The sequence below is a fragment of the Carex rostrata genome, chromosome 24 (genome assembly GCF_964058835.1).
Source record: "Carex rostrata chromosome 24, lpCarRost1.2, whole genome shotgun sequence".
In the NCBI taxonomy this organism is placed as follows: Eukaryota; Viridiplantae; Streptophyta; class Magnoliopsida; order Poales; family Cyperaceae; genus Carex; species Carex rostrata.
In genome coordinates this window covers 8125354-8147841 of record NC_135941.1, presented here as the reverse complement: position 1 = coordinate 8147841, position 22488 = coordinate 8125354, and the positions used below count along the sequence as shown (strand labels likewise).

The following is a 22488-nucleotide window of genomic DNA, read 5'->3' as shown; positions in this document are numbered from 1 at the left end:
AATTTCTCAGGAATATCGATCATAGGATTTTGCTCTTAGATTTTATTAGTACATTTTAATTTTGATTGCGAATTGTTGTTTAGATGTACCAAAGTATATATAGATATATGTGTCTTGATATATATACACGTAAGATAAACTTATAGTTCCATTCTTTCTAAAGAAATAAAAATAAAAGTTAATTAATTAATTTATTAAATATGGGTAGATAACATTGCAAATCTGATAGATATATATATAAGTAAAGTGTGAACATATATAATGATAAAGAATATCAACTACGATTGCTATATATACTTTTTCATATGACCGGATAAATTTATATTATTTAACTTGTTGAATAATGCTAATTATATATATATATATATATATAGAGAGAGAGAGAGAGAGAGATAGGCTAATGTGCTTTCGGTAGCATATGGGCCGAAATACACACGGTCTAAATTTAAATTTCAAAATTCATTCGATCTGAACCGTTCATCTTGTTCTCCATATTAATATGTGCTTGGAGACCAAATTTTATATTTTTCTGAATTTTTTTACTATTTATTAAGCCACTTTGAAAATTGCTGATCCAACGGTGGCTTAACAAAACAATAAAACCGTTGGATCAACGATTTTCAAAGTGACTTAATAAATAGTAAAAAAATTCAAAAAATATAAAATTTGGTCTCCAAGCACATATTAATATGGAGAACAAGATGAACGGTTCAGATAGACTTTTTGAATTTTAAAATTTCAAATTTGAACCGTGTGTATTTCAGCCCATATGTTACCGAAAGCACATTAGCCTATATATATATATAGAGGTGGGCTACGGTGAGTTGCGAAGTAAAGCGACTATTTTACTTCACGCTCATATTTTGCGATTTTAAAGTTCAAAACGTCGATCCGAACCGTTCATCTTGTTCTCCATATTGAAATGTGTTAGGAGACCAAATTTTACATTTTTTGGAATTTTTTTACTATTTATTAAGTAATTTTGAAAGTTGCTAATCTGATGGTCCAGAAAATTTTACTGTTTTTTACTGTTCACAGCAAAACAGCAATTTTAAAAAATGCTTAATAAATAGTAAAAAAATTCAAAAAAAATGTAAAATTTGGTCTCCAAGCACATTTCAATATGGATTAAACATTTAACGGTTCGGATCGGTCGTTTGGACTTTCAAAATAAAAATACGGCGTGAAGTAGAAACGCATTTTACTTCGCAACTCACCATAGCCCATCTCTCTCTCTCTCTCTCTCTCTCTCTCTCTATATATATATATATATATATATATATATATATATATATATATATATATATTATTATCAGATGTTAACGTAACATTGCTCGTGACCTAACCTATAGCCACACCCACACCCACACCCACATAGCTAATCAATAAAAAAGGGAAACCGGAGACCTTAATATTTGGGAGCCATAGCAGCTAACTGTGCACGTGGGCCCCCAGACTTGATGCCGACGAGAAGTCTGAGCTAAGATTCTTCCACGTGGATAGATCATAACCGTTAAGAGATTTTGTCGGTCCTTTGGGATGCGAAATGCCGCCGACATTTTACTAATTGCGAGAGGCCTTTGGGCCGGGCTTTTATAAGCTCTACGCTAAAACGGATTTGGGCTTTACCGAAATTTGAACCATCAATTAAGTGTAGGCACCTAATTGCATCCAACACGAATTTTCTTCCACATGGGCTTGTACTCGGTACAAAATGAAACCATATAAGGGATAATTACAACTGCAAGTAACAAATGAATTGAGTTTTGGGCTTTAATTGTACTGAATTCTTCTTCTTGCATTCAATAGACGATTCTTAAGGTATTTTTATAAAATGAAAAAAAAAAAAAAATCAACATTCTGTTGTTAGCGATTTAAATCACAAAAACAAATTTGGTTAACCTTAGCAAGTAATTAAGCTCACTATATGGTTCATCAAGTTTACTGGTTTTCATTTAGTCCCTTGAAATATGTATTCTGTGTATGGGGAATGGACCGAATGGTTGTTTATATCAGAAAAAAAAAAAAAATGATAGAAGTGCCACATTAGTTAAGATAACAACAGTGATCATATATGCATATGTAGAACTTCGCCATGAAATTTCTTAGAATTTTGGTTTGTACATTAATCTAGTAACACTACAAAGATCTACAGAAAAGGGATGGCATCTACAGATGTCATACTTGGCAATCAGCTGCCAAAATATTTACCCGGCATGCTGTTATCATTGTTTCTAATGGAACCTAACAAAAAAGCACACTACAAGATATGCCTTCATATGATATATTTCAAACAAGGGATCAAAATGAATAATATGTAAAATTAAAAGACATCCTTTAAACATATGCAAAAACATATTTCGTAAACCTAGAAATTACTAATCAGGCAGGTACCGGCACAGAAGAGTTTGCCTGAATGCAACCCTTGAACTTGAACAGGTCTAAAAGAGAGCTTCCGATTCTGAGCTCCTGGTGAACAATCATGGGCAAACCTTCTTTGAGGCAGTGATCGAATTTCTCCAAGACCGTCACGACATAGCTGAACTCGGGCCTCTTTGCAGGATTGACCGACCAACATTTCTTTATGAGGCTGTTCAAAATTGGTGAACATGTTGTGGAAAGAGGCGGTCGTAGATTCTGAATCAAAAGTACTTTGTTATTTAAAATGCATCGTACTTTTGGTTTACATGGAATAGTCAGAATGAGCCGAAATATTTATGTATAACATAAAAAACAGGTCTTGATTTTGAATTACCAACGGCATGATGTTGTACATAAAAATATTGACAGAATGAGTTTGGTTTGTTAATTGAACTATATATATATATTATGTACCTTCTCGGCAACAGCATAAGCAGCTTGCACAGGAGTCATCCCCTGGTAGGGCACGAGACAAGTTGTCAGTTCCCACAACACAATTCCAAAACTATATACATCAACCTTCCTTGTGCATGGTTTCTCCTTGACCATTTCTGGTGCCATCCATCGGTATGTACCCATATTCCCTTTTGATGACCGACACTGTGTCTCCAGACATGATGTGCCAAAATCGGCCACTTTTACCCTCATCTCATCATTCAGTAACAAGTTGTGGGATTTGAGGTCTCGGTGGATAACGCCTTGTGCATGAAGATATTCCATCCCTCGGGAGATGTCAAGTGCAAGCCGTAGAATTGTTTCGGTTGAGAGGGAGTATGGTTCTTTCTTGTGGAGGTACATTCTCAGGGTACCTTGCGACATGTACTCGGTAATTATGCAGTAGACCGGCGGCTTCTTGCATGCTGCGATGAACTACAATAACAAGTTGGATATAAATATTAAACTGAAATCTTTCCTATGTAATAAATATTCTTTCTATATTACAGAACTTATAAATTATCAATCATAACAGACAAATTTAATCTTTTTTTTTTCTTTTGAAGAACAAATATATATATATATCATTCTTTGACATGGTCGTTTTTGTGGACACTCCTTCCGGCTTTAATTAAGCAGGTAGTCATACAAATTTATCGAGAAATTTGATGATCGATCGATATGTCAACCGACAACTAAAAAAACTTAACAGGATGAGGATGGGATGTAACTTCAAATTTGGGACAAACTACAATGGATTGACCACTTTTGGAAGTTTTGCCTCAATTTCAGGCAAGGAGATATAATGCAAATATCCATTAAGCATGAAGTAAAAAATAATGAAACCTGAACAAATTGAATAATCTGTCCAATCATGCATCCTGGTACACATATTTTTGATGTATTGAACTATTGGTACAGAAAGATTCAGCAGTGAATTAATTTAAATATGCTGGTGCAGTATAGATAGAGCTAGAGTACCATATACAAAAATAATACTCATTTCGATTCAGTCGCACTTATGTGACCATCCGAGAAAGTGCTTATCTAACTAATAGCTAGTGTATGAAGGAAAAAAAAAAAGATAAAACAAGAGGATCACAATTGAACCTGTACTATATTTGGATGGTAAAGGCGAGACAAAAACGAAACTTCTGAGTTGAATTCTCTCTCCAGTGTCTCTCTCCTTTGCTCATCTTGATCAGGAATCTTAACCATCTTAATAGCTACTGCTCTCTGCTTGTAAATCCCCCGATAAATCCTGCTGTTTGATCCAGAAGCAAATTTATTACCGATGAACAATTGCGACAAATCTGCCATCCATTCTTCCTTCTGAGTGCCTGAATTGGCATCAAAATTATCTGATGTCCCCGGTTCTAGAATCATCGACCATGATTCGAGGCTGTCCCACCTTTTCTTTTCCATGATTTCCACCTCTGTTAGACCTGAAGAAGATGAGGGGAAATAGGGAGGCAGAGGTGGTGGTAAGGAAATTTGGTTTGGTTTGTTCTTCTTTCCTAATCGCAAGACTCTGAAGCAGAAAGCCATTGTTTGCCTTTTGGGTTTTGATTCTATCAAAATATGCTGTTACTTCTGTGATTGTTCAAGGACTGCGATTGCATCCTTGGAAAGCTCGAGCTTTTCTGCGGAATATTTTGCCTCATCAAGAGGTGCTCCAACAACATGTTGTTTTGCTGTTTTCAAAGAATCTACTTGTAGCTAGATAACTAGATATCATGCACAAAGAAATTAAAAAGAGGTAGAATTTTTTGTTTTTAGAGGGCGACAATACAGAAGGAAACTTGGCATAGATGGACTTGAATCATTTTAGAATTCAAAATGGTGATACAGAAAGAATAGTTGTTGTTGTTCATATACCATTATCCAGGAAATGAAATATCTAATTTAGGAGGATAACAAATGGGCCTCTAGAGAAGTAAACAAGTGTCTTTCTACTTGAAAAAAAAAATTATAGACCACTGGTGAATCTCTCTATCTGAAGCTTTGCTTCAGGGGCAGGAAAGACAACGCATAAGCTTAGCCAGGTTGTGATAAAAGTGCAGGGGAAGGAAAATACAAGAAGAAAAAGAGCATGTGTACGTCGGCTTCTCTTTTTTCCCTTTTTGTTATCCTCTCTCAATAAAGAATTGTCTATTGGCATCACAGAGCAATATAATCTGTGATGCCAATAGACAATTCTTTTTGCATAGGTCCCGGAGAGTTCACATTTTAATAGGTTTAGATTCAATGTAGCATGCTTTTTAGCCTCCTCTGCACATCTCTCTCAAGTTTCGACTACAATATAATCTGCTGCATATTTTGCTATACCAAAAGCGCCTCACAATAAGTTAAATTCAATTAAAAGTAGTTGGGTTTCTCTGTGTATGTTTCACAATGACACGATTTCCAACGAGTCAGGAAGCATTGAGGATAAATTCAATATAATTTCATTCCTCATTTGGTGTATAAATTAATTGGGTGATTGGCTGAATGCTATTGTTGGTTAAGGTTTGATGAAGATGTTTCGCTACACGGTTTTTCTATGCGAAGAGAGCAACTGGAAGTCAGATTGAATTTGAAGGTTGTCAATTAATGGAGGTCTCGTGATACAGTAGGTCAAAAGATGGTTTCTTTTTCCTCTTTACATTTCTTTCATGCTCTCAACGCTATCACAAGAGAACCGGTGCTGCTACGGTGTTTCTCCATGTGGCCATCAGTGCAAGATACATCAGATGCTGAAATGCCCATTCAATGACCATTCAAAACTATATATTTCTTTAGGTACCAATTATGTAATTCAACGGTAAACTATTTTTTAGTATTATATCCGTGCGTTGTAAAATGTTATAAGATTTTTTTTTTTAGACAAAATAACATGTATTTGCAAATTTAGCTAGGTCAAGTAGATTCCTAAGTTGGATTTACTTAACCCTTTTTTCCTAATTTGTATGATCGCTGAAAGTGTGCTGTAATCTGCAAACCTTGTAAGATTTCTTATGAGTAATGGAAGATATCCAGCCTAGCTACAGGCATTTCAAAGAAAAAAAAAATGCATTTGTGCTTTGCAACATGTTATAAGATTTGTTTTAGGTATCAATTATGTAATTCAACGGTAACAAATGACGACATGACCAATTAATTATTAATCAAAACAAAATTCCTTAAATAACATATAAAAATAGAAATAAACCATGTCAATAAGAAAGATGATACAATTAATTACATGTGAAGAGTTCGTGTTTAAATAAATTTAGACTTCTACACGTTAAAAAAAACACATCAACTAGATATATTGAATCAGAATATTTAATCGAAGAGTTAATATTCAATCTAATGAATTAAAAGTCATTAGAAAATCAGAATATCTACGTGCTTAATGTAAGAATGGAGACAATTACATGTCAACTTTTTTTTATATATATGACAAATATATCTTGCCAAAAATACAAAGATTGCTTAATCTTGACAAATAAATCTTATCATCATGCTTGATTTCTAAACTTGGCCGACTTATTACTTATACATAACCAAATTAGAAAATACATGCTGAAAAAATTGTACCAATTAGCAGTAGAAACTCTAAATGGTGCTTTTGAGTTTTGGCAATCAAAATTCTCAAATTTAATACTATAGGCCTTGTGTGCTAAAGCAAGTTCAGGAGATTTCTAGTTAAAGATAGGATAACTTTATCTTCCCATCAATTGACAAGTAGCTAAATAATAATAATAACAATTAATACCTGTGTTATTTTTCTACAAGGTTGTTCTTGCACCTTGGACCTTGGACCGGACTTCAAACCAACCATGGCCCATCAATTTTCTCAATTGAACCCGGCCTATGCTTCAAAATCTCAAACTCAATCCACATAAAAACAAAATTGATAATATGTAAATTCGGTTAAATTTCAAAAAATTTCTTTTATATATGTCATGTCATCAACGTTCTCATCCATCTGATTATATTTTTGTACTTATTATTATAGGAATATTCATATTTTTTATGTTTTCTATCCTTCATTTTTAAGAAGGGAACTTATATTTATATTTCTACGTAAGAATTTTCATTCAGTTAATTCTATTATTTTTTATTATATAGGTTTTAGAGTTAAACAAAATATTTTTTATAACTAGACTTTACTTGAATGTAAGATTTGTTTACAAAAAATATCAATGTTATAATTTTATCTTAAACAAATATTTTTCTCGTAGAAAGAAACTCGAGGGAGTGGAAAGAGTTGTTTTTTTTATATATATACGACAAAATTCACATTAAAAATCTGAATGATTCTTTTTCACATTTCTATACAATACTAGTGTCAATAAACTATAAAAAGAAGGCAGATGAGATTGGAGGAAACTTTGGAGACCCGACTGGAAGGGTTGCCATCTTGCCATCATACAAAAGAAAATGGCTTAAAAATGCTTTCGTTGAGAGTCGAACTCAAGACCTCCCGCTTACTAAACGGGTGCTCTAACCAACTGAGCTACGAGAGCTTTTGGTTCTGAAAGGAACAATAAATTTTATAAACTTTTCACATCACACTTGACGTCAAATAGTCCCAGGATTGACTAAAATTTTTAAATATATCATACTCCCAAAAAAGATAAACCAAACAATCACGATTTCCAAAAAATTCAAATTTTGACACGGCCGCATCCCGTAGGTGCGGCCACCCGTTTTTTTTCCGTTCAAATTGAATTGCCGCACGAGAAGAAGAAGAAAAAAAAGGTGGCTGCATCCCTTAGATGCGGCCCACAAAAAAGTTGTCCCATCTAGAGGATGCGGTCGTGTCAAAATTCTAAATTTTCAGGAAACGTGATGGCTTGGTTTATCTTTTTTGAGGTTATGGTATATTTAAAAATTTCGGCAGGATTGAAGTAGAGTCAATTATTTATCAACGACTATGTACGTCGAGTTTAGGGGTGTCAATGACAACTGTTTACCCTACCCGTATCGTATTCGATAAGATGGGTATGGATAAGATTTTTTTTCATTAACTTATTGGGTATGGATATGTTGGGTTTCGGGGTAACCAAAATCGGTTCAGGCTTATGTCAGGAAACTTTTCAAGATGACCCACCTTCAGTATTCCTTTGACATCAAAACCTAATTTAATCCTTTTACGGATCTACTCCTCAATTGATTTCTAAAACATTAATCTACTTACCAATTAAATAGATTAATATAACATTTATACCTCGTTTCCAAATTCATATTAGAATGCAGACCGAGTGAGAAGAGTGACTCAGGGAATGACTCGTCTCGGAGCACCAGACGTCTGGTGCCTCTATCGGTTATCCACCAGGACTAACCGGAGAGCGGTTTATTTCTTTTGCCATAAATACTATAAACCACGAGATTTTGCAAAAAAACACTATTCACCGAGAAAAGACGAAAAACGTAAAGACGAACTTGCAATTATTCAGATTCACTAATAAGTAAAACTGAAATACTGCGAAATTTAGGAAAACACTATTCACCAATCCCGTAAATATTATTCTCAACAACCCGAAATATTATACGTTAATTACGTATAACTTTCTTTTCAAATTCAAAACACTATTTGGGAGAGAAACCAAGAAAGATAGAAAATAACGATTCGATTCGACACGAAACGATACGAGTGAATTAGTAACTTTCTCTCTACCCTCACCCCTCTATTTATAGCCTTTTGTGGAGGTGTGAAATGACCGAAATACCCTCCACATGTGGCGGTTTCAAGAGGAGGAAATCAATTCAATTTTGAATGGAAGAAATCAAATTTGATTTTTGCACTTTGGCCTAATAAGCCTTGAATCGATTTGGGCTTTAATCTTAATTAAGACTTTAATTATTAATAGGTTCTAAGCCCATAATTTAAATTCATAATTAACAACAAATCAAACATATATATAATTGTCATGTACAATTATATTTCTTTCGATAACTTTTATACAACGTACCTTGTATGTTTATAAATTAACTTTTGTTTCTGCTTGTCATCTTATATGACATTTATAATTTAATTATATCACGTATAATTAATTTTAACCATCTTATTATTAATCATAATCAATTTATAATTAATCAACAAGATTCTCCGATTAGCTCCTATATGGTGTGACCTAATAGGATCTGTGTTATGTTGGTAAATAGAATTAAAACTATTCTAACTTTTATAATCATAGGAGGCACCTGGCAGAATGCACTATGACCATCCAATTACACAGATGATACTGTACTGTACAACACCATGATCTAGTAAACTATTTTACTCGTGTTAATTCTTTGTCTCATAGCTATCAGATCAGTTTCAAGGTAGGTGTGTGTCATCCTTGCAAACTTAATATTTTCTTGATCTTGAGCAGATTATCAAATATGATTACTCTTGTAATCATACCGTATGCAAATAATCTTACTCTATCAAGGGGCCCAGTGATACTATAACTCGTATAGAGATATGAGGGACAATAGTATTTTTGGTAAACCATCACTTCCTCAGCTAAGCTATGTTTCTTGAAGAGCTACCGTTATAACTGCTTTTTACGGACAGCGTTAAATAACAATCACACATACACATATCTTAGTAGGAAAGATGAATACCTCATACTGTAGAACTTAACACTGAATGAAATCATTAATGACACGAACACAATTCCATTTAATGTTTCATTCGGGGTCAGTCAAATATCATGTTACTAGAACATGTATCTGTGTGATTAAAATGACATCTCTTGTCAGTGGTCTGTAAAACTTGATCATCTTTTAATTCACATACTAACCTTGTAGCAGTAAATTAGTGTTCCTGCTAATTACCTTGGTTAGAGACTTTTTAAGAGTATATATTATCTGTATTATAAAGTTTCACAATTCTAGTCATGAACTCGGAATGATTCATAAATACAATAATACTCAAAACAACAAAATGATATATAATTAAACATCAAATTGAACAAAATATATATGATAAAATTATTGTATTATTGACTTCTATATTATTACAAATTAACAGGGTATGGGTTTGGATACATGAAAAGGTTATTTCTTACCCTTTGGGTAACTGATATAAAATAAATTATATCATAAGAATAATATTATGCTAACTTTTTACTTTTGTTTGAATGTTTTATTATTTAGTTAAGAAATTGAATTTGTTAGAAGAGATATTTTGATTTTGATTTTTTTTTGCTTAATAAAAACTATTACTTAGAATTAATTGCATATTTATATTTTAATTTTATATTAGTAATTGTGATTGCATATGTATGACATGATAAGTTTTGATGGTTTATTTGTAAAAAATAATAAAACTATTGTATTTGTATTATTTCTTATTTGCAAACTACCGTTTCGTTATCCACTAATTTTAACGGGTATGGGTAGGGTATGGTAAGGCAAATTCTTAACTGGTATGAGTAATGTTAATTCTTAGTGGATATGAGTATGAAAATGGTTCCACCCTATCCGTATCGTAAACATTGACACCCTAGTTGAGTTTGAAAGATGTGATTAAGGCTGTAAAGAAAATAGAGCAGCCATTTTGTGTAATATTTTATTAGTATTGTTTTTATTCTGCTTGAAAACAAAAGCTCTCGTAGCTCAGTTGGTTAGAGCACCCGTTTAGTAAGCGGGAGGTCTTGAGTTCGACTCTCAACGAAAGCAATAATTCATTTTGCAATTTTTTTACTGCTGCAACGTAATTAAACAGAAATAATTCAAATAATTCAGAAAAAATGACCAAAATTACAGATAAATCAGTAGACAAATTGCACATAAAAAATAGGAAAAGGATTCGCAAAAAAAAAAAAATCGCGAATCTTTCATAAATATGTTAGAGGACCCGTTTAGTATTGTTTTTGCGAATTATTTGAAAACAAAATCGTGAATCTTTCATAAATTTTCAAATTATTAACAAATTTAATGAATTATTTTAAATATATGTTGTATTGTTTTGTTTTCTTGAATTTTTTGGAATGGTTTAGGAGCACAGATCTATAAATATGGCTGTTATGTAGCATGTTTATAGTAGGCAGTTACAATATTTGTAAGATTTTCATTATAGGCAGAGCTTTGGCAACAATATAATATAATAATATATATATATAGGTTACATGTATAATTTGTTCATTTGTGTCAATTACATGCATAAGAAGATGTCTGATACATTAATTTTTATTACATTTATAGTTAGATGGAATATATATTGTTCCTTGTACAATTTCAATGGAATCAATTGGTCCCTTAATTATGTGACTCTGCCTCCAGAATTAATCTCATCTCATCTCATCTCATCTCATCTCATCTCATGCACTAATTAACTAATGAATTGTATCTTGGAAATTTAGAAATTACACAAAGTTTGGTGAATTAGAGAAACTCTCTCAAGGCCTGTAGCGTGAGATTAGCCATGAGACGGTTGATCTTCTCTGTTGGATGGAATGCATCCCAAAATAGGTATTTGGTGGCATCCGGGCATGTTAACGGGCATTTGGAGGCGCAGAGAATTCCCATTTCAAACCTTCCTGTGCCACAACAACCTTCTTCAACATTCTCAAGCCCTGTATTAATTTGTATTGTGTGTGTCAGTGTCAGTTTCTGGGAGACAAAACATGAAGAGGTTTGGTTTAATTAGATTAGAGAAATAGTGTTTAGTGTTTACCATAGTGAGAAGGATTGGTGATGATTTGAAGCACACTATCATAGACTTGTGCATATCTCAATTTTAGCCCTGGCAACTTTCTACAAAGGTTGGAAATCATCGTTTGCAATTTTGCATTGAAGTCCCACGCAACTTGATTGTATTTTGCGTTACATCCTTTACCTTTCCCAATTACATTGGTAGTTCTCTCCAACGGCAAACACCCCATCGGGCTTAACCCGGCAAATGATATTTTTCGAGCACCGAGCCGGTATATGCTTGTCAGAAACTCTGCTGCCTGACTGACAAGAAAATCTTCAAACTCTTCAACAGTGAATTGAAGGAACCTGCCTGTGACAAATAAAAAGTAGTTTTCTAAAAAGTCATTTGTGCCGATGCTGATGATGTAGATCGCTTCGTTTACAGTGTACTTTGCTCTCGCTCGACCCATGTACCGCCGTAGCTTCTTTTGGTAGTCCTTGAAGAATTCTATTTCCATCCACAGGGGGATAACAGCCTTCAATATCAAAAAACATACAAACTTAATATTCTTTCTTATTCAATCGACTTGTGTGCTTCTAGATCTAGACAAGGTACCAACTACCAACCAGTAAGAGTGAACTTGCGCCATGGCCCATGGCCCATGGGTGCTTCCAACCAGTAAGAGTGAACACCCGACACCTCTTAATTCTTCTCTTGTCCAGTTGTCCTTACTCCTTGCACCAATTGCCTTTGGCCCACATTTAATTAATTTTCAACATTAATTGTAGCTAGCTAGCTGTAGGCCTCTAGCCTATCCAACAAACGCACAATACGACGTTGCAAATTTCATTTCCTTGTTGTACCGACTTTTTTAAAAATACCCACTCAAAAAATTATTTTATTAAAAAATAACCAGATTTCAGCAAAATTTTTAAAAATACCCAAACCGCGGATTTTTTCTGCGCTCCGAAATTTTTATTCCGGGCCGCAGAAAAAATTCGCGCCCCGAAAAAAAAAAAAATTAATTTTTTTTTCCGAGCGCGGATATTTTCCGCGGGCCGGATTTTTTTTTTTTTTTTTTTTTTTATAGTTTGGAGTTAGGAAAATAATGTTTTTTTGGGAATTTTTTGTCCAACTTTGCACCCCTGATTAACATATCAAAACACCTTCAAAAAATATGAAAATTTACCGACATGTATTCTTGACTTCATAGAATAAGACTGTGAAGTTTCATACAAAATCTCAAAACAGATCGTGAGATATCGGCTCTCAAAAATTGCCCGAACTGCTGAAGGAGTGCTTCTGAGCCCAACTTTGCACCTCTGGTTAACATATCAAAGCACCTTCAAAATATATGAAAATTTACCGACTTGCATTTTTGACTTCATAGAACAAGACTGTGAAGTTTCATATAAAATATCAAAAGAGATCGTGAGATATCGGCTCTCAAAAATTGTCCGAACTGCTGAAGGAGTGCTTCTTAGCCCAACTTTGCACCTCTGGTTAACATATCAAAGCACCTTCAAAAATCATAAAAATTTACCAACATATATTCTTGATTTCATAGAACAATATTGTGAAGTTTCATACAAAATCTCAATATTGTGAAGTTTCAGAAGCACTCCTTCAGCAGTTCGGACAATTTTTGAGAGCCGATATCTCACGATCTCTTTTGATATTTTCTATGAAACTTCACAGTCTTGTTCTATGAAGTCAAAAATGCAAGTCGGTAAATTTTCATATATTTTGAAGGTGCTTTGATATGTTAACCAGAGGTGCAAAGTTGGGCTCAGAAGCACTCCTTCAGCAGTTCGGGCAATTTTTGAGAGCCGATATCTCACGATCTGTTTTGAGATTTTGTATGAAATTTCACAATCTTATTCTATGAAGTCAAGAATGCATGTCGGTAAATTTTCATGTTTTTTGAAGGTGTTTTGATATGTTAATCAGGGGTGCAAAGTTGGACAAAAAATCCCAAAAAAACATTATTTTCCCAACTCCAAACTCTAAAAAAAAAAAAAAAATCCGGCCCGCGGAAAATATCCGCGCTCGGAAAAAATTTTTTTTTTTTTTTTTCGGGACGCGAATTTTTTCCACGGCCCGGAATAAAAATTCCGGAGGGCGGAAAAAATCCGCGGTTTGGGTATTTTTAAAAATTTTGCTGAAACTTGGTTATTTTTAATAAAATATTTTTTTGAGTGGGTATTTTTTAAAAAATCGGCTTGTTGTATGCCCTTACCTATTTATCTTTTCATTTTTCTAATTCATTCTATAAATGACATTTATATTTTAAATTTTAAGTTATTAATGTTTTAAAATTGAAGACATAATAAAGAAACAAAAAATAAAAGTATTTGAACCCAACAAATACCGGAGCCTAAATAATTATCTTCTTTCTCCTACTTTTTATATCGAAAGCGAAAAAATTTTCATTAATTTGTAGCAGCTAACAGAGAAATTATAGTTTGGCAGTTGCGAATCTAATTTTTGTACTATTCTTAGGAAGCAGGAAATTAGATATTGTCTTACTCATTTGTATGAATTGTCCTTTAGCTAACAGTAGCAGTAACAGTAGCAGTAGGTTGTAGGTACCCATAACAGTAACTCATAAAGCATTAGCAATAATTAAGGCTATAAATACAATGAACTACTCAACCGCATGTCAGTCACGGCTGCTCAGATGCTTGCTATGAATGGGACATCGGTCCCAAAGAAAAGAAGAGAACAACACTTTCTTAATTTTCTACAGGGGAAATCATGAATGACCACCGTACTTGTAAAAAAGTCAAATAGTAAAAAATATATATATATATATTTCTAGAACATCACCATCAAAGTTTTAAATGTGCTGATCAAGATAACCCAATTAATTAATTAATTAATTAATTAATATATATGGGTTGATTACCTCTGTCGGCTTCTTGCTTCTAAGCATTTAAAAATGAGATGGTCCAAGGGGTGCGGGGTGCCCATGAATTAATACGGTACAAGTGGGATAAAAATATTTTCATATTTAATGTATCCTTTAAAATTACTCTTATATATATAAGGCCTAGTGGGGTTTTCTTTCAAGGAAGATAAACATTTACTGAATGTATCAAAATATATATGCATCCATTTAGATATATATATCAGACCTACTGCATGGGGTTTTCTTTCATGGAAAAAGCGGAGAGAGGAAAAATGGAGAGTGATCAAAGAACACTAGCTGCATATAAATGTGAAAAAGATGGTTGACTCATCCATCATTTATACTTTTAATTCGTCTGACAAATCATATTCTATTATTTCTAGTCATATTTTGTTCTACTTGCTCACACTTGTTACACCCACATTATATATATATGTGACCTATATATTATCAGAAGTGAAGTCAAATTTTTGAATTGTGAGAAACATGAATCGGTCAATTATATAAAGTTTTTATGTTAGAAATGCGAGTTAATTTTATAATATCATTAGTCATAACATTTTACTCTAAATTATATAGAAAATTATATATAAATATTTTTTTTCTTTTAAAAAAATAGAGGTCAATTGACTACATGCATTCACTCTTCATGTCTCCATCCTTGACTATGACCTAGTAGTACATTGAGAATATTGAGATTGGAATGACTAATTAAATGGGGAGCGTTCGCATGCATATGCCACATGTCTCATTGTGACTTATATTCTATATCACCGTCTTCAAAGTTCAAACTGTCAATACGAACCACTCAATATGATATTCATATTAAAATATGCTTGGAGATGAAATTATATATATATATTTTTAAATTGTTTACTTTTTTTAGATAGATACAAAATTATTGTTTTTGGATGGTACAAAAACAGTACATCTATCTTAAAAATTAGTAATTTTTTTTTCCAAATACTATAAAATTTGATCTCCAATCATATTTTAAAATGGATATGATCATGTTGAGTGGTTCGGATCAATAGTTTAAACTTTAAAATGGTGATATAGAATGTGAGGCACAATAAGACCAAAAAAAATATACGAGGCATTTGAACCCTCCTCTTCAATAAATACATCTCCTATTTTCATTTAATGAGAAGAACAAATAGTATTAACTCTTTTTTTTTTAAAAATTAAAAAGAAAAAAAATGATAAATTTCAATTTATAACCCTCAATTAACTTCCCTCCGCCTAATGGTTCCGATTTAAATATGGATTCAACAGAGGAGCTGCCAATGGAGGAATTTGGTATAACGGCAATACGGATTATCACACTGTGAGGGATGTAGGATATCAATATGTGGCTTAATTAGTTTGGATGCACATTAAATGGTCCTCTGTCGCTCAGATAATTAACAGAGAAGCTGCCAATCAAATCTTTTGGGTTTTGGCTGAGCTGCAACTTCCTTTTTTGCGTAAGTCCATAAATATTAAATTATTAATAGTGGTTGTTAGTTATAAATAATCACATGCAACAGACTAATTATAGATGTCTAGTAAAATTTTTTTATTTTTGAATGATTTTTAGTAAATTCTCTCCGTCTCCATTTATAAAATCCACAAACTCATATTATCTCTCAGTTTGTAATTGCACTAACGTCATATGAAAATCATATATAAGATAAATGTACTATAAAAAACTAACTTACCAGCACATCAGATGTGGCATTGTCAAGTCCGGTACCAGCTGAGGCAAAAGAAACCCCCTTTGCAAAATCCTTGATACTGTATGCAGGGTCAAGATATGCTGGCACAAGCGATGGCAAGCCGACTGCCTCAGAAATGAAATCAGTTGGCAGTTTGCCGTTGCAGAACCGACCCGTCGGCATTTTATTCTTCAAATCACGGCCGTACGGTGGGAAATTACTTTTCAGAATAGTACCGATCACATTATTATTACCGGGATCCACAGTTGAATCGCCGAATACTATAACGGCTGGGATGTGAGCCGCGGTGGAGAGAGAAAGAAATGTGAGAAGAATGTGAGAGAGAAGGGTGTGCTTTCTAAGGTGATGTGGTGTCATTGTGGAGAGGAACAAAGAAAGGAGAGATGGTGTCTCATGGTCTCGTTAAGGTCATTAAATAAGTCCATAGAATTGCCTGGATTAATTACACTATTAATTGCTAGGGATGAATAACACAATTGGTTTTTACTAGTAACGCAGTGCAGTTTTGATTCTATAGTTTGTGGCTGCATGAAACCCAAAACAGCTTTGTTAAAATCTTTACCCGTTTTTACAGTGCAAATTAATACTACGATAATTAAACAAGGGTCACTCACTAACTAAGGGTCTGTTCGGCTGCCACTGTGGCTATGGGAAAAAAGAAATTCACTCTGAGTGAATTTCTTTTCCTACGCGCACAGTGTTTCAGCCATTTAAATTGGATCCAAATCCAAACTCATTTTCTGTTTCTGCCTGGCAATCAAATATGTCCTAAGTGAGAGGGGATCAAGTGTGAAGAATCTTAACTGAAAGTTTGGAGATAAATTTGTTGCCATTTAAGATATTTTTTAATATAGACTAGGGGTGTCAATGGTACCTTTTTAGCCGTTTACTCGACCAGTATCTATTCGATAAGGCGGGTATGGGTAAGATTTTTTTTTTCATTAGCTTATTGGGTATGGATATGGATAAGAATTTTTTTTCGCTAAATAAATGGGTAAGAGTATGGGTAATGACTATTTCGTACCCGTTACCCTATAGGGTAATTATAAAATCTAAATATATATTCAATTCAATTTTCAACCCACTTAAATGTATATTCAATTCAATTTCCAACCCACTTAAATGTATATTCGTGTTTTTGAATTTTTATTCTTTATAAAAAATAATTTAGTTGGAATTGATTGCATATTTTTTTATTTTTTTTATTAGAAATGCAATTATGTATATGTGAAATGAATGAGTTTTTTATGTTTAATTTGTAAAATATAATAAAACTAATTATTATACTAGTATTATCCGTTATTCACCCGCTACCGTTTTCTTACCCGATAATATTAACGGGTAAGAGTAGGGTAGGGTAAGATCAATTTTTAATGAGTATGGGTAGGATATGGGTAAAGTCAATTTTAATGGGTATGGGTATAAAAATGTTTTCACCCGATCCGTACTGTACCCATTGACATCCCTAATATAGACGTTCCAATTTCATGGTAAAAAGGATGTGTACAAACTATTTTTTAGCAACTGTAATAAATAAGTCTAGTGATTAAAATGGGGGGTGGGGGGGGGGAATTTCATGTATACCCCTCAAAAATCTTGAAATTATGTATTCCCCTGCTCTAAAATTCATAATATCATATTTATCCTTCTAAATTTTAAAAAAACTCACGAATGTATCCAATTTATTGACTTTTCTATTAAAACTCATTTTAAATTTCTAAAGTACCTATTTATCCTTTATTAAAAAAAATGCAGTATGTGTAACAAAAAATGTTATATCTTCTAAGGACAAATAGTTCATTTCTCTACGTGTGACACATACACATACACATACATAATGACATTTAGACATGCTTGTGTGTGTCACAGATAAGCAAATGAACAATCTCTCAAAACCGACCAACTAGAGGATTTAATAATTTAAGGGATTTAATAATCTCTTAAATATGCTACATATTTTTATTTTTTTTAATAAAAGTGGGTACTTTATAAATTAAGTAAATTTGGAAGTTTTTGAAATTTGGAAGAGTAAATATGATATCATGATTTCGAAATTTTTTTAGGAGTATACATGAAATTTCCCCAGTAAACTATTAATCTTTATTATAGGAGATTGTATGTTCAAAATTAATATAGTGTCCATATTAAGAATGATTTGAGAATTTTCACCCTCATTTCTTGCAAGTTCACAGATGTTGTTTTGTTACATCCTATCTTATCTTTCTTTTTTATTAATTCTCCATTTCCAAAGGGGTAAAAGTTATTGCGTCCTTCAATATATATATATAGGAATTAGGAGCAATTCTATAATTAATCATAATTAATTTGCAAATTGCAATTGCTGCTCACATCTCCTCTCTCTTCTCCTATTTTTCTTCAATTTGTTACCAAAGCTGCGCTGAGGAGACGTCCGATGCCCCTTTTCATGCTCGCACGTCCAGTACGCCTCCCATTGCTGCCTCGCCTCGCCCACAGGTCATTTGACACGGTCGAGATCGCATCTCATAAGTGCTTGGTGATTGCAACTATAGCAGCTATAATACATAAACTAGTATCGTGTCCGTGCGATGCAACGGGATATATTATAAGAAAATGAAAACATATTTTTATTAAAAAAAATATTTCAATAAAAATAATGATTATTTTGTTAAAAAAGTAATGATATTACATAATTGTTTGAAATAGAATTTGACATGATAGAAAACTACTTTTAAAAAAATGGCAACCCATGAATACAAGTATCACATAATTCCTATATTTTGAAATTTCACGAAATCCTACCTCTATTTCAATATTTATTGATTTATTTTCCTATAAATAAAAAATCGGGGTTTTCTTCGCTGTGATATGAACTGTTCCACCCTGTATATTTTGTCATATTTATACTTCTGATATACCTATTTGTCAATATTGAGCTTTGCAGCTATGCTGGTGATTACATGTTTCGATTTTTGAATTTGAAATTAAAATTATACCGAACTTTGTTAAAATAGAAAGAAAATTGTTTCTGCTTGCCATTTAATATGATCATATGTTGTGAAAAATAATGCATTGTACTCAATAATGGAATGTACTTCGCAAATGTATTGTGTTCAATATATTTTGATATCGATCAGATGACTCGAAACAAACAATGTACTCATAGGGTTCAAATACACCCAAATTTTTGTGCATCCAAATGCACCCTATATTTCAAATTCTTTTTCTCCATTTTCAAAGTCCGAATAGTTAATCCGAACGGTTAGATGCGATCTATATATTAAGATGTGCTTGGAGACCAAATTTTACATTTTTTGAAATTTTTTTACTATTTATTAAGCCACTTTGAAAATCGCTGATTTTACATTTTCTGAACCATTGGATCAGCGATTTTCAAAGTGGTTTAATAAATAGTAAAAAAATTCCAAAAAATGTAAAATTTGGTCTCCAAGCACATCTTAATATATAGATCGCATCTAACGGTTCGGATTGACTATTTGGATTTTGAAAACGGAGAAAAATGATTTGAAAGATAAGATGCATTTGGGTGCATTTGAACCCTCCTCTGTATTTTTTTCTTATCTTGAGAACAACTTTTATTGCAGTAAAAAAATTATTGCGGGAATTATTTTGTTAGAACGCAAGAAAATTATATTTTATTTTTTATATTAGCTGGAGAATACAAAAGTTGATCCACATTGTTGGAAATAAATCTGCTGCGATTCCAAAGAATCGCAGGGTCTCCTGCTATTTCAATTGAACCGTTCATTTATTTTGAGATTCGTGCATAAAAATCAACTGCTTGTGAGATTCGTGCATTTCAAAAAATTTAACAGTTTGATTTGGAGTAGCAAATCACAGCAGATTTATTTCCCGTATAGTTTATAGTAGGCAGTTTTGGACTATCGGTTACAAATTTAAATTAAGAAATGTAGTCTACAATCAATATATTTTCTCCTCGTATATAACATACTTAATCTTAATCAACTAAACATTTTCAAATAACGTGTTTTAATATACTGTTTTATTGTAAAATTTACATTTTTTCTTAGTTATATCAATTGTCTAAATTTTACATGTTATCTTTATTATATTAAAGAAAAATATGTGCGTAAAATAACTAATAATTTGAACCAAAATAACGCACAACTTCAGCATTTACACTTAATAAAAATGAGAACTTTCAGTTCAGTACTGGGACTCCAAATTTGATTATTTGAATTATCACCGTAAAGATGGTAATTAACGCAAATATAATAAAACAACAGAAGCCTCTCGATCTTAAATATAATCTTTGATTGCGCAGGTCAGATCACACATATGCCAAGAGCAACAGCGCCAATACTTCAATTTAAGAACAAAATAAAACTCTAACATTAATAATTATCAGAGCAAAAAGAAAACATCCTACACCCAAATACAACCTTTAGATGGATCAAAACTTGGTAAGAGAATCTTATGAACCAAACAGGCAAACAGATTTAAAACATATAATGTCTAAAAAAAAGATTTAGGAATCAGTCTTGACTATTGTGCTCAACATATGCTGAATTTGTATAAATTACTGGTCTCAACTCCCTACCGAGCACCAGCTGAAGCTTGTGCAGCCACTTGAGCAGGCTCAACAATGTTCTTCGCCAACATATAGGTACGCATGTTCAAATTCTTCAAGCTTTCTATTATTTGTTCATGCCTGTAAAACAGATAGGACAAAATTAATTGTTATTCCTGCAAATTGACAAGCTCACAACTAATGATGATACACAAGTATGATCAGTACTGATACCATACCAGCTAATGGATTCTACAAATAGAAACTGAATAATGTGCTTCCCAAAATATACATGCCATTTTTTTGGTATTGGCCCACTTTATTTCAAATTGTTGCAACTGGATGGTGGTACCAGTGGAGTCAAGAATGAGGCTAAAAATGGACACAAAAGTTATCAAATTAAATTAGAAAACAGAAATAAAATTGACAACAAAAAAGCTAGATCCGATGAACATACCTCCAAGAGCGCCCGAGCGGTGTTGCACCTTACTGACCTCGAGCATATCGGCCACCTCTTTTGCACAATCTGCTACAGAATCAAACTGTTCTTTAATCTCCTCTTTAAAAATTAATGAACATAATTTCATCTCTTAATAAAAATAATTAAAATTAGAGAAAGAGCTAACCTTAGCAATCAAGACAGTTTCTGCTTCATTGTAGTATGAGGCCAGCTTTTCATATTCCAGTACAAGCTTTATGCAATACCCACACCTATTCAAATATATTATTTTTTTTGTTAAATGAAGAAATAAAATATGAAAAAGTAGATTAATTGTTCTTGAAAACATATATTAAAATTAGAATGGTTGAATTAATATGGTTCATACCTTATACCTCACTCAAGACCTCCCGGTATACTATATTTTTTGTATACACTCCTGGGGCATCAATTTTATCTTTCCGTTTCAACATGACTTTTGTTGTTCGTCATGACGTACCTCTTGATAATGTGACATATAATTGGCAGTGCGAAAATTTTTTATACAACCAATGTAGACTGTATACAAAAAAAGAGATGTATACAACTGACATTGTATACAACTGATAGTCCTCTGAATACCTCTTGACAAAAAAAAGAGATGTATACAACTGACACTGTAATTCTTGTTCTGACTGTAAAATGCTTGTCAATTTTAACATAAGATTGAGAAAAATGTATATAAAATACAAAGGGGAAAAGTGATAATTATAAAAGTACCATCTCTAATGGTCTGAATGTCCATCTCACACTGAGCAATCTTATCTGTTAGTTTGTAATAATCTAGAAGTCAATAATACGATAAGTTAATCATAAAGCTTTGTTCATGAATTGAATGTTTATTTATATATCATTTTGTTGCCTTGAGTATTATTGCATTTGTGGATCATTTCGAGTTCATGACTGAAATTGTGAAACTCCATAATATAGATAATATATACTCTTAAAAGGTCACTAACCAAGGTAATTAGCAGGAATACTAATTACCGCTATAAGGTTAGTATGTGGATTAAAAGATGGTTAAGTTTTACAAACCACCTGACACGAGATGTCATTTTAATCACATAAATACATGTTCTAGGAACATGGTATTTGACAGACCCCGAATGAAACATTAAATAGAATTGTGTTCGTGTCATTTATGTTTTCATTCAGTGTCAAAGTTCTACAGTATGAGGTATTTATCGTTCCCACTAAGAAATATATATGAGTGAGTGTTATCTAACGCTGTCCGTAAAAAGCAGCCATAACGGTAGCATTTCCATATGTATAACTTAGCTGAGGAAGTGATAGTCTACCAAGAATACTACTTGTCCCTCGTATCTCTATACGAGCTATAGCATCACTGGGCCCCTTGGTAGAGTTAGATTATCTGCATGCAGTATAATTACAAGA

At 32.8% G+C, this 22488-nt stretch overlaps 2 protein-coding genes, 1 long non-coding RNA gene and 2 other non-coding genes across 5 annotated transcripts; 1 reads left to right on the top strand and 4 right to left on the bottom strand.

The window, feature by feature from the left end:
• Positions 1-2258: 2258 nt before the first annotated feature.
• HT1 (Protein kinase superfamily protein) lies at positions 2259-4929 on the bottom strand. The gene is made up of 4 exons (XM_078326086.1): positions 4834-4929; positions 3967-4550; positions 2836-3291; positions 2259-2637 (listed from the first exon to the last, which is right to left on the bottom strand). The coding sequence occupies exons 2-4, from the start codon at positions 4402-4404 to the stop codon at positions 2383-2385; spliced, it is 1149 nt and encodes a 382-aa protein (XP_078182212.1). The 5' UTR covers positions 4405-4550; positions 4834-4929; the 3' UTR covers positions 2259-2382.
• Positions 4930-7275: 2346 nt separating this feature from the next.
• TRNAT-AGU (transfer RNA threonine (anticodon AGU)) lies at positions 7276-7349 on the bottom strand. The gene has a single exon. It is a non-coding gene; the product is annotated as a tRNA-Thr (tRNA).
• Positions 7350-10423: 3074 nt separating this feature from the next.
• TRNAT-AGU (transfer RNA threonine (anticodon AGU)) lies at positions 10424-10497 on the top strand. Its single transcript has one exon. It is a non-coding gene; the product is annotated as a tRNA-Thr (tRNA).
• Positions 10498-10993: 496 nt separating this feature from the next.
• On the bottom strand, positions 10994-16463 carry LOC144575595 (GDSL esterase/lipase At2g42990-like). The gene is made up of 3 exons (XM_078325792.1): positions 16067-16463; positions 11495-11990; positions 10994-11393 (listed from the first exon to the last, which is right to left on the bottom strand). The coding sequence occupies exons 1-3, from the start codon at positions 16439-16441 to the stop codon at positions 11203-11205; spliced, it is 1062 nt and encodes a 353-aa protein (XP_078181918.1). The 5' UTR covers positions 16442-16463; the 3' UTR covers positions 10994-11202.
• A 4356-nt stretch (positions 16464-20819) lies between these two features.
• On the bottom strand, positions 20820-21328 carry LOC144575651 (uncharacterized). Its single transcript, XR_013518487.1, has 2 exons — positions 21242-21328; positions 20820-21141 (listed from the first exon to the last, which is right to left on the bottom strand). It is a non-coding gene; the product is annotated as an uncharacterized LOC144575651 (long non-coding RNA).
• Positions 21329-22488: the final 1160 nt, after the last annotated feature.

Excerpts from the sequence above, each read along its gene's own strand:
- HT1 (XM_078326086.1), bottom strand. The coding sequence starts at position 4,404 with ATGGCTTTCTGCTTCAGAGTCTTGCGATTAGGAAAGAAGAACAAACCA. Across the intron at positions 3,292-3,966 it reads ACCATCCAAATATAGTACAG|TTCATCGCAGCATGCAAGAA; the intron begins GTTCAATTGTGA and ends TTGTTATTGTAG. Across the intron at positions 2,638-2,835 it reads CTTATGCTGTTGCCGAGAAG|AATCTACGACCGCCTCTTTC; the intron begins GTACATAATATA and ends CTTTTGATTCAG.
- LOC144575595 (XM_078325792.1), bottom strand. The coding sequence starts at position 16,441 with ATGACACCACATCACCTTAGAAAGCACACCCTTCTCTCTCACATTCTT. Across the intron at positions 11,991-16,066 it reads ATGCCACATCTGATGTGCTG|GCTGTTATCCCCCTGTGGAT; the intron begins GTAAGTTAGTTT and ends TTGATATTGAAG. Across the intron at positions 11,394-11,494 it reads CACCAATCCTTCTCACTATG|GGCTTGAGAATGTTGAAGAA; the intron begins GTAAACACTAAA and ends AAATTAATACAG.